This window comes from Bubalus bubalis, chromosome 13, assembly GCF_019923935.1.
Source record: "Bubalus bubalis isolate 160015118507 breed Murrah chromosome 13, NDDB_SH_1, whole genome shotgun sequence".
In the NCBI taxonomy this organism is placed as follows: Eukaryota; Metazoa; Chordata; class Mammalia; order Artiodactyla; family Bovidae; genus Bubalus; species Bubalus bubalis.
In genome coordinates, this window is record NC_059169.1 from 1,622,925 (window position 1) to 1,639,680 (window position 16,756).

Below are 16,756 nucleotides of genomic sequence, written 5' to 3' on the forward strand. Positions count from 1 at the left end.
CTGCTTAAAAACCAAAAAAATATTTACTGCCTTTTTGAAGAAAAATTTTAAATCCCTTGGGTAAAACATTTTCTCAGAAAAATCAGCTTTAATCAAGACAAAGTTACATAAATCTAATTTCTCAGAAGGACCTTATTAATGGGGTTTATACTCCTAGAAACTCCAAAAATATTTCATCACACTGACAAATAAGAAAATGTTAAACAATTCACAATTAGTTGGTGACCTCGAATTAACCCAAAACAATACACTATGCTTAACAGGAGAAATTGTCAAGTTGCTCAAGGTCATTATTCGGAAGAAATGAATAATATTTGAAACACAGGCTTTAAAGGGGAGCCTGGGCTCAAGCTGAGGCCTGGGGCTCGAGGACAGAAGCAGTGGACTCTGCCATGACCACATAGCTGCCCTGGGACCAGAGAGGCCAGGGTCCCGGCACAGGGCTACCTGAAGTGGGACTTTACAGAGGTTAGTTTCAGGCTGTTAACCCCTGAGTGAGAAGGCACTCCCTTTTGATGTACACACATGTACACACCTATGCCCTCGGGATAAATTTAGTCCCTTGAAAGCTAAGCATCTCTAGCATACATTTACAATATGGAAAAGTTGTCATGGCAAAACCATTCAAAATGATAGCTGAAGCAAATGAATAGTTTTTACCCCCAGACTGCTGAGAAATGGAGTAAGAAGCTGCACGGGTGACCAGTACACTGTGTCATGGCCACAAGCCCTGAGACGGCCCTTCAAGCCAAAGGACAGCAACCACAGGGTGAACCCCGTGGTAAAAGCCCCAGCAGAGACCCTCACAAGCCGGCAGCGCCGTGAGGCCCTACGTCATAGTGAGGAGGGCCCCTCATTCGTCAGTACTCGCTGGGAAAGATGACAGGTGTTCAGATGACTCAATACCAGTATCTTAAACATGCAACACCAGTAAAGACTAGCTTTAAGCACTGACACTTCAGTACTGATATATTTTGTAATGTTTAAGTATCTAAAAACTCGCAGACCTGCTGAAATTTTCTAAAAGTAGAAAATTCAGATTTCTTAAAATGATGAGTCAAAAATTACACTTCAATGCCTTCAGCATGAATCTGGTCCTTTTTGTCATAAGTATTGTTTGGTTTTCATTTTTGTTTTTGATGAAACATAATAAATGCAATTAAAATGCTCAGAAAAGCCCTCTATGGGCCGGTGGTTCTCAGGGTTTTGATTGAGAGCCCCAAGGTTAGTGTTCATGGCCACCCTGGGCAGGGCAGCTGCCTAACCGGGTGCCACTGGGCGCCTAACCAGTGAGCCGTGTGCGTGCACGTGTGTGAACTCTCGGGAGGCAGACGGGCAGGCCTGGCTCACAAGTGGGTCCCTGTGAGGCAGCCACAGCCCACGGGGGATGAGGACGCGTCTGCAGAGAGGCCCGAGGCCCGGCCGTGCTCTCCTGGCCCGGGGTCTGCGGGCGGGGCCCTTACGGTGTGTGACGGCACCGAGTGAGGCTTGCTGCTGGGGTTCCCCGCCGAGGCGGCCTTCGTCTGCTTCTGCAGGCGGTCCACCCACTCGTGGAGGTCCTGCTGGTTGCTGCAGGACACCAAGATCCGCTCGATCATGCTCCCTGGAAGAGAGAGACACGGGCTGGAGGGGGGGGAGGGGGGCAGAGCGCGTACACGCGCACCCCAAGGAGGCCCAACAGCACGCCCATGCAGCCCCCGGGGGCTCAGTGGGGCCTGCACACGAGGGCCGCTGCCTTGGCGCCCGAACAGAGAGCACCCACAGTCTGTGCCTATCACCTGATATTTCAAACACGTTTCTATGGTTTTCACTGTCCTCAAGCTTTGTGATTGTCATTCCTGTCGTTGGTAGCTTTCCCTAAAAAAGACCCCCCCCACACAAAAAGAAACAGTTAGTGCTTTTCTAGTGAAGAAGGTACCGTTATTAAAGTAAATATTAAACGATTTTAGAAAAGACAGAGGAACTGTCTTTGTAAAGCAAACTCTCTTGTTTGTACCAAAAGCATGTATAATACAAAAACCTCTCCCTTGAATAAGAAATTATAATACTATAACCAAGAAATGAGCGAGCAAAAAGGTACAGGGCTGCAAACCAGAACAAAAACATTTCATCTGATGATTACTCTAAATATAAACAGCAAGACACAAAAACATTACACACTATGATTAAAAAAGAAAAAAACTACAGTCCACGGTGGCTATTTTAAATGATGTTGTTTATAGAAAGGAAGCAGAGATACGCCTTAGAGAAACACAGGGGAAGCTCCACGTCTGAAGGCAAAACAAAGGCAACTGGAGCTGGAGGAACCGTGTGAGGGCCGCGCCTGGTAATCCGCCACAGGACGGTCCATCAGCAGCTGCGCTGAGCGCTGCCCACAATGCAGAGCAGAGCGCCAGCCCGCCCGCTCTGGGACAGAGGGCGTGAGGCAGGGAGAGGAACCAGAACTGGACCTCGAAAGGACCACTTCAAGTAACAGCCACCAGAGCTGTGGAGGCCAAGCGAGTCTGCAGGGAGCGTCTCTCGGGTCAGGGCCAGAGCCCCGAGAAGCAGGACCCTGAGCAGGGGGCGGCTCTAAGGCCACAGGGCTCGGGACTCCCGACACCAGGGCAGAGGCCGGGCGCCGAGACCATCACATGGTCAGGAGCCTGTCCTGCAGCCGGGTGGGCACCGCGTGGACAAGCGAGGGCACTGCAGACGCCCTGCCGAGAGGCTAATGGCACCGGGGTGACCAAGAGCTCAGAGAAGCCCAACAGGAAACACAGCTGCGTATCCCTGACCAACCTGCAGCAACAGCCACGGAGGACGGGACAAGCTCGCTGTGGCCGGATGTGGGGCAAAGCCAGAAGGGAACACTGACATGTGTGCACTGGGGGTCACAGCACTCGGAGAGAAGCCCCAAGACGGTGCACCCAGGGGGAAAACAGGGCCCTGCGGCGGCACGCTGATGCCAGCATCCTGGGGTCTGAGGCCGCCCCGGACACCACCACAGCGCCACAGGTCACCGCAGGGCCCTGGGCCTTGGGGTGGGGGGACCTTCGAAGCCCAGGAATGCGGCCGGAAAGGACCGAGGTCTGAAGTAGCGGCGACCAGCTTGGGAAGCCCGAGCAGGTGCTCCCCCAGCCAGGCATCGGCTCAACTGCAGGCTTAGAAAAGCAGGAGGTGGTCCTTTCCTAGGCTGGCCCATGTCTATCTGCTTTCTCGCACCTCAAGTGCTCCTTTCAGAACAAGGGTGTGATGTCAACTCCTCTCTGGGCTGCAAAGCTTTTGGAGCAGGTACAAGCCAGCCGTGAACGCTCCGGACTCAGGACCCACCAGAGCGCATGCTGGGGACAAGACAAACAGCATGCCACGTGTGCAGAAATGCAGCTCCAAGCAAACCCAGGGTGACTTCTGTGGGAATGGTTCCTGGTGACCAGTCAGGCCTTGAGGAATCGATGGAAGGGCCGCAGCTTCAATAACCACACAGGAAAAAAGCAGTCAACTTTGCCAGAAGCCCCTCCTAGACACAGAGAAAAGCTAAGGCACGTAATGGGCTTCCCTGGAGGCTTGGATGGTAAAGCCGCCTGCACCGTGGGAGGCCTGGGCTCATCCCTGGGCTGGGAAGGTCCCTGGAGGAGGGCAGGGCAGCACCACACGCAACAGACAGAAACACAAGAGCCCTGCCCTGTTCTTCTTAAAGCAGTCTCACATCTTCGCGAAGAAAATCAGAAAAACGATGAGCAATAAAAAAGCTAAGTAACGCCCCAGGCTGTGTGCCCATGACTGCTGAGTCGAGTGGGGGCCCACAGACCACCTCAGCCACACGTGTTGCGCCCCCAGCCGGCCCGCGGTGCGGCCACCTGCCCTGGTGGCAGGAAAGCAGCAGAACGACCTGGAGGGGACCAGCTGGCCTGCACCCCAGCAGTCTGTGTCCTCAGGGTCAGCTGTACAGACACCAGTTTCTTTCTCTGTTTGCTTTGGATTAACACAAAGATCCTAATTTGCACAGTCACATCCAAACACAGACTGGAGCCGTGTGTACGGACGTGAATGTAACACTGTACGTAGAGCACTATACACAGCACACGGACAGACACACGTGGTATTTAATACAAAAACTCACAACGAGCCTTAAGACAGTTCTCAGGTCCACAATACACAAATATAAATTTAAAATGTGCTTTACCTGATATATAAAACCACTCATCCTAGGACTGGCAGACAACATTAGCAAAATATTTGGAAAGAGTAGAAGATATCTTTCATTCTTTTCCTAATGTAAAAGAACAAATTTAAATAACTGTATTAAAAACATATATTTACAATGATGAGAAGAAATATTTACATTAGGCCTTATGAAACAGTAGCTTCCCTGGTGGCTCAGACAGTAAAGCGTCTGCCTGCAATGCAGGAAACCCGGGTGTGATTCCTGGGTTGGGAAGATCCCCTGGAGAAGGAAATGGAAATCCACTCCAGCACTCTTGCCTGGAAAATCCCATGGAAGGAGGAGCCTGATAGGCTACAGTCCACGGGGTCGCAAAGAGTCGGACCGGACTGAGCGACTCCACTTTATGAAACAGTGTATCACACTTCACATTTAGGTGTTTATTTTTACCAAATTTAAATTAAATGGAAACAAAATTATGAGAAATTTGTAAGACTCACAAGTAGCCCACGGAACATCTTTTTTTAAAAATCTGAGTTTAGCTCTTCCATTAACTCCTCATTAGGCAGGAGTTAGAAAAACAAATTTTTTCTGTGGTTGAGAGAAAACCGAAGAAAAGAACTTGTGACCTTTCAGTGGCAGTGGGAGACCAGGTGGAACCTTCAGGCTGAAGGCGGGGAGGATAGAGCAGGGAGATCGCCTCTGGCCCACCGGCGGATCCTGGCACTAACCAACCGAGCCCAACACATCTACTGTCGCCATCCCCCTGTGAGCTCTGCCCAATTTACATGAAAGGCCAACGAGCACTGCTTATGTATTAAATCTCATTTGCTGCAATCGGTTAAGAAAAGCCCCAGAAAGACCACAAGTGAAGGACAAAGATGCCCAAGAATCTAAAAGGAGACTCAAGAGAGAAACACCGCCCACAGTAGTGAAGGAACTCGGGGAAGCCGGCAGGCGCAGGGGCCCTGGAGAGGGGTCCCCCAGTAGAAGAACGCAGGGAGCGCTGGAGGCGGTACCTCGCTGCCGGCGCACTGGATCAGGACCTGGGACATGTAGAGGACGCTGCCCAGGGTCTTGATGTCCTCGCCCTCCCAGCTGCGGATGGCCTCCGTCAGGATCTGCAGCTCCAGCTCCTTTCTCTTCCGCACCTCCTGACACTGCGCCTGGGGGCACAGGGGGCGCGTCAGGGAGACGGGCTCCCGGCTGAGCTCCCGGCCGAGCTCCTGGCTCTACTGCTGCGTCCCTGGCTGCTTCTTCAGACAGACCAGCTAGTGAACAACTCGCTCACTTCATAAGTGCAGAACCAAGTCAAGAGAGACCCACAACAACACAACAGCTCTAGAATGAGAAACACTGGTTTAGAAAAATACAGCAAATCCTGTCGCTTTTAGAAGATGACATGTGAACTGGACAAGAAAAATATCCTCTGGTTTTACTACTGAGTGCCAGAAGAGAAGACCTGGAAAAGGGAAAAAAGGGTGAGTTCCACTTGTGCTATAAATAAGACACGTCCTCCAGAAACTCAATCATTAAGACAGCTTGACAGCAGGTAAGGAAGAGGCCCAGCGCTCCATTTCACACGTCAGTAGACACTGAGATGAGGCTGACCATGCTCTAAATCACTGACGTGCACGGCATCGTGTGGTGCCGTGTAAACGTGAACACCGATCCTTTCATCTCTCTGATGTCCAAAGGGCCGTAATGCAGGAATATTATGTATACCAGCCGTGGAATAACTATGTTATTTGTTTCTCATTTCTCCAGAATAAATCCAAATTATAGTTCACAACTAATTTCCTGCATTCATTTGCCATAATAAAGTCTGAAGGAAAAAAACCATCACACACTTATCACTTACTGAAAGGTTTTTGAAGGCAGTCATGGATTTCTGAATATCTTGTCTGTCTGGGTGATAATCCTTTGAATAAAAGAAACACACTGTGAGCTTCCATAATGAACGCTTGCTCTTCGACAGGCTCTCTCTGGAGGCTGGCTTGGGCCTTCCCTGCAGTTCCAGCCTGCGACCTGACCCTCTGTCTCGGCGCTGAAGCGCCTCTGCTTGGTCTCTGAGGGGACCACAGAGCGGCGGACAGTCTTCTGGACTCTGCCCTGGAGGAGGCCGGCCCAGCCTCGCCCACCCCAATCCGCCCCGCTGCTCGGGCACCAGAGGGCAGAGGGGAGCGACGCAGCAGACCGCCTGCCCTGCGGAGTGGCTCACCACAGCCTAACTAAGCCAGCAGCCTGAGCCCCAACTTCTGCCAGGCCCACAGCCTGTGTTCCGAAAATGAGATAAGTACACATCATTCACTGATTCTTTTCCTATTATCTCTCCATAACTTATACACTTAACACTGTAGGCACATGCTCCTGATGTGACCCCTCAACACTACGGACGTTTTCTAGCTACTGGAAATCTCCCCGCCAGCAGTGGTTGGAGCAGACGCCTCTCTACAGAGCTGGGATACGAGGAAACAACTTCACAACCAACAAAGTCCCTGTGAAACTCTCCCGAGATACAGGCTGGTGGTAATACCCTCTCCAGGGCTGGCTCCTGACTGCTCCTCCTGGCGTGGCCAGTGGGGAAGACGTACCTCCATGTGTCTCTCCAGCTCCTTGAGCAGCGCGGGGTACTTGTCCAGGCGCATGAACGGCTTGCTGAGGCCGGTGGTCAGCACGAGAATCCCCGGGCTGCTGGCGCCCTTCAGCTCCATGAACTCTCCCAGCTCCTCACTGAGTGTGAGAAGAGAGAGCAGAGGCCACCGTCAGAGCCCAGGAGGGCCGTGCGCCTGCCCCCAGCCCCCAGGACGACGACAGACCACGCGGTGCCCTTGATCACTTACAGGCCACAGGTTTTACAGCCAAACGTGTGCCGCTTATTTCTAAACACCAAAGGGAAGACCCCCCCACAGTTCACATCAGGGCCCTCAACCTGAGCAAAGCCCTGTGTGCACGACACAAACAGCGATGGTCTCCCAGCAAACCATTCAGGAAAGCCCCCTCAGCGAGCCACCTGCATACAGAGAGGTCTGAAAGTGGGCGGTCCTTGTAGGGCAAGAACAGAGCCCGGTCAGCAGTCCTTCACGACGGTAAAACCTTAAGGAGGCGAGGCATGAAGACCACCACCGACTCACGGTTCTGGCCCGCCAGGCGCCGCAGCCCCTGAGCAGCAGCGGTACGAGGCGGCGCCAGTGCCCCTGGCACGCACACGGGCGCGCAACCTCCAGAAGCACTTTCACAGCCTCGTTTCACTTAACCCTCACAACACGTGAAAGTCGTCTGTGTTTGCGGACGAGGAAACCGAGTGCATATCCAGAAACGAGGCAGCTGCCGAGCAAGCCTTCCCATTCACTCCTCTCGCACCCCCCCTCCCAGTACCAAGCTCCATGGAGCGCGTTCCCAGGCCCCAGCCTCGCTCCCGGGCCGCCCTGGCTCCGCTTCACACGAGCACCCAGGGAGGCCCAAGCTCCATCACCCACACGTCTGTGGCTCACGTCTGTGATGGGAACCCTGTTTCTGCTTCTCACGGGGCAGATGACACCTGGGGTCCCCGGGAGGACGCCGTCCGTGGCCCTCACTGCTGACGAGAGGTGTCCCTCCAGGCACAGAGCGAAGGACGCCTGGGCTGAGGGCGGGCAGCAGAGGCCGCACCCCCGTGTCCCCACGTCTCCCACTGGGAGGAGCACTATAAACGAGGCCATAAAGTAAATGCGAAAATCCTGAAGCCCGACCCATTGGTGCAGGCCACCTGGATCCGCCTCGCGTCACCCCTCCCCGTTAATGGCACTAAGAGAAAGTTTGACTCCTTTAAGTACAATCCAATTAGGGGCCTTTTCTACCACAAGAAAAATAACAAAAAACGTCTCTTTGGGCCATTTTTGATAGTTTAGTATTATATGACATTTTATAACTATAGTTATGGCAGACAATAATTAATAAAACTAAGAAATTATTCTTATCACCCACCCACCTACTCCTAAAATTCCCTACAACTAAAAATTTACGTGGAATTTTTGCAAGCAAAAGTAACTTCTTTTAATATCCATATGACAGCCTTAAAATGCCAGACACATACACCATTAAGAAATGAAACAAAACCTTTTATAAATCTTTACAGATCACTGTATGGGCTTCCCAGGAGATGCTAGTGGTAAAGAACCCCCCTGCCAATGCAGGAGACATAATAGACTTGGGCTGGATCCGTGAGTCGGGAAAACCCCCTCCAAGAGGGCGCTCCAGAATTCTTGCCTGGAGAATCCCATGGACAGAGGGGCCTGGCGGGCTACAGTCCACGGGGTCCGCGAAGAGTCGGACACGACGGAAGCGACTCAGCACACAGTTGCTTCATTTCTCAGGTTTTAAAAACTTTAGTACCGTGATAAAACAGCAGGTTATAGCTTTTCTGACAAAACAAAGGCTGCAACCCTCACACAGCGCTTCAGCCTCTGTACTTACTTAAAGGACACTGCGGGCTGCGAGACGGTGCCCGAGGAGCACAGCAGCCACCTCAGGTCAGCGCAGCAGGAAGTACCAACCACTGTGCTGGAGAAAAGGGGACGTTCCACACACCAAATCATGACACCTCTAATGCATTTGCAACAGGCAGCCACGGGCCTATGGTGTCGACTATCAAACGATAATGCAAAAAGCAGATATCCATTATAATTCAACAGGAGCGGAGGTTCCATAGATACATTTTCCAGATTCACACTCAAAATTCAAACTAACACAACACAAGGATCCTAAGACTAAAAGGAAGACTTAAAAACTGCAAAACACTGTGTTTAAATCAATCCCTGAGAACGTATATTCAAGCAGAAAAACAGATCGATCCACCCCTAAGTGGTGGTTTCACGACCTCAACGAGAGGACAGAGGCCACAAGCAGGACCCAGGACAGAAGGGAAGGGAGGGCGGGCTGGCGGAGGCCACCAGCCTGAGCGGCCGGCTCTCAACCCCTACTCACGCTGCGGAGGCCGGTCTGAGCTTTGGGCGGGGCAGGCGCCGCCGCCCAGGGGCCTCAGGACGGCACGCGGGCAGCGCATCCTGCCAGCCGCCTCGCTCACCTGTCCTCGGCACAGTCCCAGGGCCTGAGTGCCCACCCCTCCCACCCGCGACACACCACGTGGAGGCGGGCAGGGGTCCCTGAGCACAGCCCCACCTGGACGCCCTCCTGCTCTTCTGGGAAAAGCTGCCCTGAGGTTTCAGCCATGACACAAGCAGTCATTAAAGCAATAATACAGAGAGGAACACACCACATGCTCACAAGCGTTGCCCTGAACGTCTGAATGGTTTTAAATGTCACCTTCAGGACACAGCTTAACCCCCAGGGGGCCGGCCCCTGACCGAAATGGCGGAAGGAGAGAACACATTTAAAATGCCCTGAATTCACCCCAGCCTTCTATCTGCTGTTCATCTCTCCCAGGACTGCGTCAGCAATTCCTGAGGAAGTTTCAGAAATTTCACATTTCAATCCCTGCATCTCGGTCAGGAGGAAACACATATAAATCATTGTTCCCAGGAGTAGACGCTCAGCTACTCAGGGATTTTGCTTCCCACCAACAGGACCCTATGACCAGGCGCTTCCAGAAAAGAGGGGTGATCTCCGAGGGCCACCGGCTGCTGAGTGGTGGGTGGGCTCAAAGCAGGCCACAGGCCCTCCCGAAGGCCCACACGACCCGGCCACAGGCCGCCTCGCCAGAGCGTCATTCAGTTACAAACAGCCCAACAACTCCAGCTTCCCAGCACAGCCTCTAAACTTCAAACTGAAATATTAAGTTAGTAATAACTTGAGTTTAAATATTTAAATCAGGAGCACAGTGGCATTTACCTTGCTGCGACTCACACCATTTCTTAATTTATGGTTTAAAAAATGACTGAACTGCTATTTATGGCAGAACGACTGTTTTCAAAAGGAACCATAAAGTTTTTTGAATCCTTAACACAGACGCGTGCCCCTCTGGGAGCAGAAGCAGAGCCTCGGTGCCCACCCCGTGTGCAGGTCAAGCCCCGCGGTCCTCCCTGCCGCTCAGGAGGCCGGGCTCCGTACCGCCCAGGACGCACCGGCCGTGCCTGCTCAGACGAGCAGAGAGCGGCCCGCTGCTGCTTCCCTGGTTTCCCGGCCGCAGAGCGGGAGCGCACAGCCTCTGGCTCGGCACGCCCCACAGAGACGGACACCGTCTCCCGCAGCAAGGCCAGCTCTGTCACACGCACTCCAGTCTCACGCACTGAGCGGAGGCGATGCCGGCAGCCCGGACCAGCCCACGGCCACCCTCCAGAGCTCCCACCAGCTCCCCTGACCTCCGTCCAAAGCGTCCAGGCTGAAGAGGAGACTTCAAAACACGCCCATTTCTATTATAAGCGCTAACTAGGATTTTAGCCTGACATCAGTCCTCCCCAGACACTCACTTGGAGGATAATTAAACTTACCATTCTTGAAAAACACACAACGCCTGCACCGTGTTTCAAGTAACATTTGACAGAAATGAGCTGCCTGGAGGGAACCCCAGGACACAGCCACCCCCCAACCTGGGAAGAAGTCCGTGAGACATACCTGTGCTCCGTGAGGACACTGACCGCCGACGGGTGGTTGGCACAGTATGCCAGGTACAGGGTCTTCATCTGCGGCATCAGGCTGAGGAAGCAGCCCCCGACCCTCTGCTGGGCCTCCGGCATCCTGCGGACAGCGACACGGAACCGCACTGAGTGAGCATCACACAGGGCGGGCCCCAGCGCACGGGGCAGCCCCAGATGGCACGCCCGGCACCCAGCCCCCGGGGAGCCGCGCGGCGGAAAGCAGGCCTTCCCCTTCTCCAGCATCCAGACGCCAGGACCTGCACGCCAGCCCCTTCCTCGGGCACCAAGCAAAACAGATGTCCAGGAGCGTTATGTCATGTATTAAATAAGGAGAAACATAATGTGTGGTTACTTGGTCGGTAAGGTTTCCTGCTGAAGTAGCCACGAGACGAGCACAGGAGAAGCCCCACAGCTGGCTTCCCGGGTGGGAGGAGAGACGAGTGGCCCGCAGAGCGGGGCGGGCACCCTGCCAGGTGAGGGACACCCCCGGAGCGTCGGGGACGGCAGGACCCTATAGCCTGCCCCTGAGCAGGCCCTGCGTGTACGCGAGTGCCAGCGCTCTGCTCATTCACTGGGATCTGGGGTCAAAGCAAGCGGGCATCCACACTGGTGGCAGACTTTTTCCCAAGCGTGAACCCCCAAGTGGGTTTTAACAGCCTTCAGAGATTAGTCACAGTTTCGCCTATCTGCAGGATAAACAGTCACTGACTCAATAAATTAACTTCAACCATTCAGTCAGGCACTGGGAACACATTAAAAACAGAGAAAAAGCGAGTCTCTACCTTAGGGGTGACTGCAATCTTTGGGGAGATACAAACCCAGTTCAAAACTAAGCTGAATATAACAGAGAGCAAGCCGAGGCCTCAATCATACAGCCACACACTGCAGGTGCCCCCAGAGGGGACAGGGCGCACCCCAGAGGGGCACAAGGTGCACCCCAGAGGGGAGAGGGCACACCCCAGAGGGGCACAAGGCGCACCCCAGAGGGGAGAGGGCACACTCCAGAGGGGAGAGGGCGCACCCCAGAGGGGAGAGGGCACACCCCAGAGAGGGAGCAGCCCCTCCAGTCACCAGGGAGCAGGCATCACACGCTGCCAAGGGCACCCTCCCCAAAGGCTCTGAGACCAACTGCTTTCTACCAGGACCTGGACACCTGAGACACACCCACCCCGAGACAATGACATCTCAGCAGGCAACGGTCACGCTTGAATGCCAGAAACAGGCAGAGGCCGCCTTCTTCTGCGAGAGACCCAGCAGGACCCCACCGCCTGGCTGCAGGGCTGAGGACGCAGCAGTGACGGGACGCATGCTCTGGCCGAGAGGAGCAAACCGCTGCCTGGGCGGGCATGGGAAGCCTGCAGACACGCTGTCTACCTGACGAGATGACGGGGCCGCACGCCCTGCTCAGCGCGGGCCAGGAGCTGCTGGGACGGCCTCGCCCGCCTGGGCCAGACCACAGCGCCACACACTCACACTGCAAGCTGGGTCAAGGGGCTTTAATCTGCTACACGTCCATGAACTACATACGGGCAATGACTCCAGTATATAAGCTTTTCTTTCTTTCTTCCCATCGAGCTTGGCTCTAGAGTTTTACTACCTCTCTCAATCCAATTGTGCAAGAAATCACTACACTTGCCACCAGTTTATGAAACCTTCATAGTTCATCAACTCGCCAACCTGAACTAGCAGCCGGAGCTCAGAAAGGTTACGTGAGTGGTCTTAATTGGAGCCTAACTATTATGCCAATACATCGCACACGTAACACCGTGTAGATCACCGAAATAATGGAACATAAAGATCATCCAGGCAGAACGTGACTTAAGAATTGAGAGAGGATTTTCATCGTGGTTCTCTCTTGTGCTTCCAGAGGCGGGTTTGGGAGCACGCAGACGTGCAGCAGACGTGCAGCAGAGCGCAGGGCTGCCCCGCACCCCCTGCAGCCTCCTGGTGGCCCCACACCAAGCTGTGACAATTAGTGCCGGGCCAGAGAGGCCGCTACTGTGGCTCTATCCTTGATCTAATGATGGGGGGGCTGGTAGGAAGGGTTACGGCTAACCCTAACCCTAACCCTAACCCTAACCCTAACCAAGGACCTGCTAACAGGCGGAGAGTTACCAGTGGTCAGATACCAGGTGGAGTTATCGATGGTCTGGTAACAGGTGAAGGAAACAGGTAAAACCACTAGTCCATTCAGCTATGACCTAAATCAAATCCCTTACGATTATCCAGTGGGAGTGACAAACAGATCCAGGGGACTAGATCTGAGAGACAGAGCGCCTGACCAACTACGGACGGAGGTTCCTGACACTGTACAGGAGGCAGTGACCAAGACCATCCCCAAGAAAAAGAAATGCAAAAAGGCAAAATGGTTGTCTGAGGAGGCCTTACAAATAGCTGACGAAAGAAAAGAAGTTAAAGGCAAAGGAGAAAAGGAAAGATATTCATCTGAATACAGAGTTCCAAAGAATAGCAAGGAGAGATAAGAAAGCCTTCCTCAGAGATCAATGCAAAGAAATAGAGGAAAACAATAGGATGGGAAAGACTAGAGATCTCTTCAAGAAAATTAGAGATACCGAGGGAACATTTCATGCAAAGATGGCTCAATAAAGGACAGAAATGGTATGGACATAACAGAAGCAGAGGATATGAAGAAGAGGTGCAGGAATACACAGAAGAACTGTACAAAAAAGATCTTCATGACCAAGATAATCATGATGGTGTGATCACTCACCTAGAGCCAGACATCCTGGAACGTGAAGTCAAGTGGGCCTTAGAAAGCATCACTACAAACAAAGCTAGTGAAGGTGATGGAATTCCAGTTGAGCTATTGCAAATCCTGAAAGATGATGCTGTGAAAGTGCTGCACTCAATATGCCAGTAAATTTGGAAAACTCAGGAGTGGCCACAGGACTGGAAAAGGTCAGTTTTCATTCCAATCCCAAAGGCAATGCCAAAGAAAGTTCAAACTACTGCACAATTGCACTCATCTCACACACTAGCAAAGTAATGCTCAAAATTCTCCAAGCGAGGGTTCAACAGTATGTGAAACAAGAACTTCCAGATGTTCAAGCTGGATTTAGAAAAGGCAGAGGAACCAGAGATCAAATTGCCAACATCCATTGGATCATGAAAAAAGAAAGAGTTCCAGAAAAACATCTATTTCTGCTTTATTGACTATGCCAAAGCCTTTGACTGTGTGGATCACAATAAACTGTGGAAAATTCTTCAAGAGATGGGAATACCAGACCACCTGATCTGCCTCTTGAGAAATTTGTATGCAGGTCAGGAAGCAACAGTTAGAACTGGACATGGAACAACAGACTGGTTCCAAATAGGAAAAGGAGTTCGTCAAGACTGTATATTGTCACCATGCTTATTTAACTTCTATGCAGAGTACATCATGAGAAACGCTGGACTGGAAGAAACACAAACTGGAATCAAGATTGCCGGGAGAAATATCAATAACCTCAGATATGCAGATGACACCACCCTTATGGCAGAAAGTGAAGAAGAACTCAAGAGCCTCTTGATGAAAGTGAAAGAGGAGAATGAAAAAGATGGCTTAAAACTCAACATTCCGAAAATTAAGATTATGGCATCTGGTCCCATCACTTCATGGCAAATAGATGGCGAAACAATGCAAACAGTGAGAGACTTTATTTTCTTGGGCTCCAAAATCACTGCAGATGGTGACTGCAGCCATGAAATTAAAAGACACTTGCTCCTTGGAAGAAAAGCTATGACCAATCTAGACGGCATTATTAAAAAGCAGAGACATCCCTTTGCCAACAAAGGTCCATCTAGTCAAGGCTATAGTTTTTCCAGTGGTCATGTATGGATGTGAGAACTGGACTCTAAAGAAAGCTGAGAGCCAAAGAATTGATGCTTTTGAACTGTGGTGTTGGAGAAGACTCTTCAGAGTCCCTTGAACAGCAAGGAGATCCAACCTAAATGATCCAATCCTAAATGAAATCAGTTCTGAATATTCATTGGAGGGACAGATGCTGAAGCTCCAATACTTTGGCCACTTGACGCGAAGAACTGACACTGGAAAAGACCCTGATGCTGAGAAAGATTGAAGGGGAAAGGAGAAAGGGACGGACAGAGGATGAGATGGTTGGATAGCATCACTGACTCAGTGGACATGAGTTTCAGCAAGCTCCGGGAGTTGGTGATGGACAGGGAAGCCTGGTGTGCTGCAGTCCATGGGATCACAAGAGTCGGACATGACTGAGTGACTGAACTGAACAGGTGAAGAGTTATCAACGGTCTGATACAGGTGAGTTATGAAAGGTCAAGTAACAGGTGAGGAGTTATCAATGGTCAGATAACAAGTGACGGGTTACCACTGGTCTGATACAGGTGAGTTATGAATGGTCAGATAACAGGGGAGGAATTATCAATGGTCTGATACAGGTGAGTTATCGATGGTCTGACACAGGTGAGTGGTCTGTGGTCTGACACAGGTGAGCTATCAGTGGTCTGACACAGGTGAGGGTCCGTGGTCTGACACAGGTGAGTGGTCCGTGGTCTGACACAGGTGAGTTATCGATGGTCTGACACAGGTGAGTGGTCTGTGGTCTGATACAGGTGAGGGGTCCATGGTCTGACACAGGTGAGCGATCAGTGGTCTGACACAGGTGAGGGGTCCGTGGTCTGACACAGGTGAGTTATCGATGGTCTGACACAGGTGAGTGGTCCGTGGTCTGACACAGGTGAGCGGTCCATGGTCTGACACAGGTGAGGGGTCCGTGGTCTGACACAGGTGAGGGGTCCGTGGTCTGACACAGGTGAGGGGTCCGTGGTCTGACACAGGTGAATGGTCTGTGGTCTGACACAGGTGAGCGGTCCATGGTCTGACACAGGTGAGGGGTCCGTGGTCTGACACAGGTGAGTTATCGATGGTCTGACACAGGTGAGGGGTCCGTGGTCTGACACAGGTGAGGGTCCGTGGTCTGACACAGGTGAGTTATCGATGGTCTGACACAGGTGAGGGTCCGTGGTCTGACACAGGTGAGCGGTCCATGGTCTGACACAGGTGAGGGGTCCGTGGTCTGACACAGGTGAGTTATCGATGGTCTGACACAGGTGAGGGTCCGTGGTCTGACACAGGTGAGGGGTCCGTGGTCTGACACAGGTGAGTTATCGATGGTCTGACACAGGTGAGTGGTCCGTGGTCTGACACAGGTGAGGGTCCGTGGTCTGACACAGGTGAGGGTCCGTGGTCTGACACAGGTGAGGGTCTGTGGTCTGACACAGGTGAGGGTCTGTGGTCTGACACAGGTGAGGGGCAGTGGCCTGGTGCCTGGTGGTGACACAGGCAGTCCCCACAGCCTCCCCAGGGAGACCCCACTACAAGGTGGGTGGGGACGCCCAGGGCCCTCCTCCTTCCCCAGAGCAGAGAGGGGTGCGCTCCAGGAGAGCCCTGAGCAAGCAGAGCTGCCGCACGATGGCCCCTCATGGCACGTTTACTCCTGCTGGCACTGCTAACTGCAGAGAAAGGTTCAGGGTCCAGTAGCCACCGACTTCCCGGGAAGACCAAGGGTAGCACAAGGGTGTGGCTGTGACCTGAGTGAGCCTCTGCATCCCACCTGAGTCTGTCCACTAAGGACTGAGAGAGGTGTCCCCGTGAGGGGACACGAGTGCCTCCACGCCGGAGCCTCAGGGCGCTGGCAGCGCCTGGACCCCAAACCCTGAACATGGACGACTTCCTCAAGGATGCCAGAGGCCCGGGGAGGCGGCAGCGCCTGAGGCTCCGCCAAAGGAGCCCCATCACCAGCCAGCAGCTCCAGCCCCCGCCTCGAGCCGTCCACTCACGCCCCCACGTGCCCGTGGAGTGCCTTCCCTTCCGAACTTCCTAGGCGTGCAAGGTTCTAGAGCTGGAAGCGTTTCCGTGGAATCACACAGTCTCATTCAACAAGTCAGGAGGTTCCAGCAAGAGCCACTCAGGACCTCCCAGCTGACACGCGGGGGGCCGATCCTGACGCGGGGCCCACTGTGCAGAGGCCCTGCTGGGGTCGGAGGCGACGACCACACT

The 16,756-nt window shown here is 52.9% G+C and overlaps 1 protein-coding gene and 1 long non-coding RNA gene across 13 annotated transcripts in view; one reads left to right on the top strand and one right to left on the bottom strand.

Annotated features, from left to right (window-relative positions):
* The window catches only part of ARHGEF7 (Rho guanine nucleotide exchange factor 7), a 103,981-nt gene that overhangs the window by 17,811 nt on the left and 69,414 nt on the right, over window positions 1–16,756 (bottom strand). For all 12 annotated transcript variants that reach the window (XM_045162528.1, XM_045162536.1, XM_045162530.1 and 9 more), the window contains 7 exons: window positions 10,697–10,819; window positions 6,739–6,877; window positions 6,006–6,065; window positions 5,164–5,310; window positions 4,166–4,252; window positions 1,779–1,857; window positions 1,464–1,603 (listed from right to left, as the gene is read on the bottom strand). In XM_045162528.1, the coding sequence (XP_045018463.1) occupies window positions 1,464–1,603; window positions 1,779–1,857; window positions 4,166–4,252; window positions 5,164–5,310; window positions 6,006–6,065; window positions 6,739–6,877; window positions 10,697–10,819 (775 nt within the window). The remainder of the gene's footprint in view (window positions 1–1,463; window positions 1,604–1,778; window positions 1,858–4,165; window positions 4,253–5,163; window positions 5,311–6,005; window positions 6,066–6,738; window positions 6,878–10,696; window positions 10,820–16,756) is intronic.
* On the top strand, window positions 15,098–15,627 carry LOC123464846. Its single transcript, XR_006639878.1, has 3 exons — window positions 15,098–15,210; window positions 15,360–15,509; window positions 15,610–15,627. It is a non-coding gene; the product is annotated as an uncharacterized LOC123464846 (long non-coding RNA).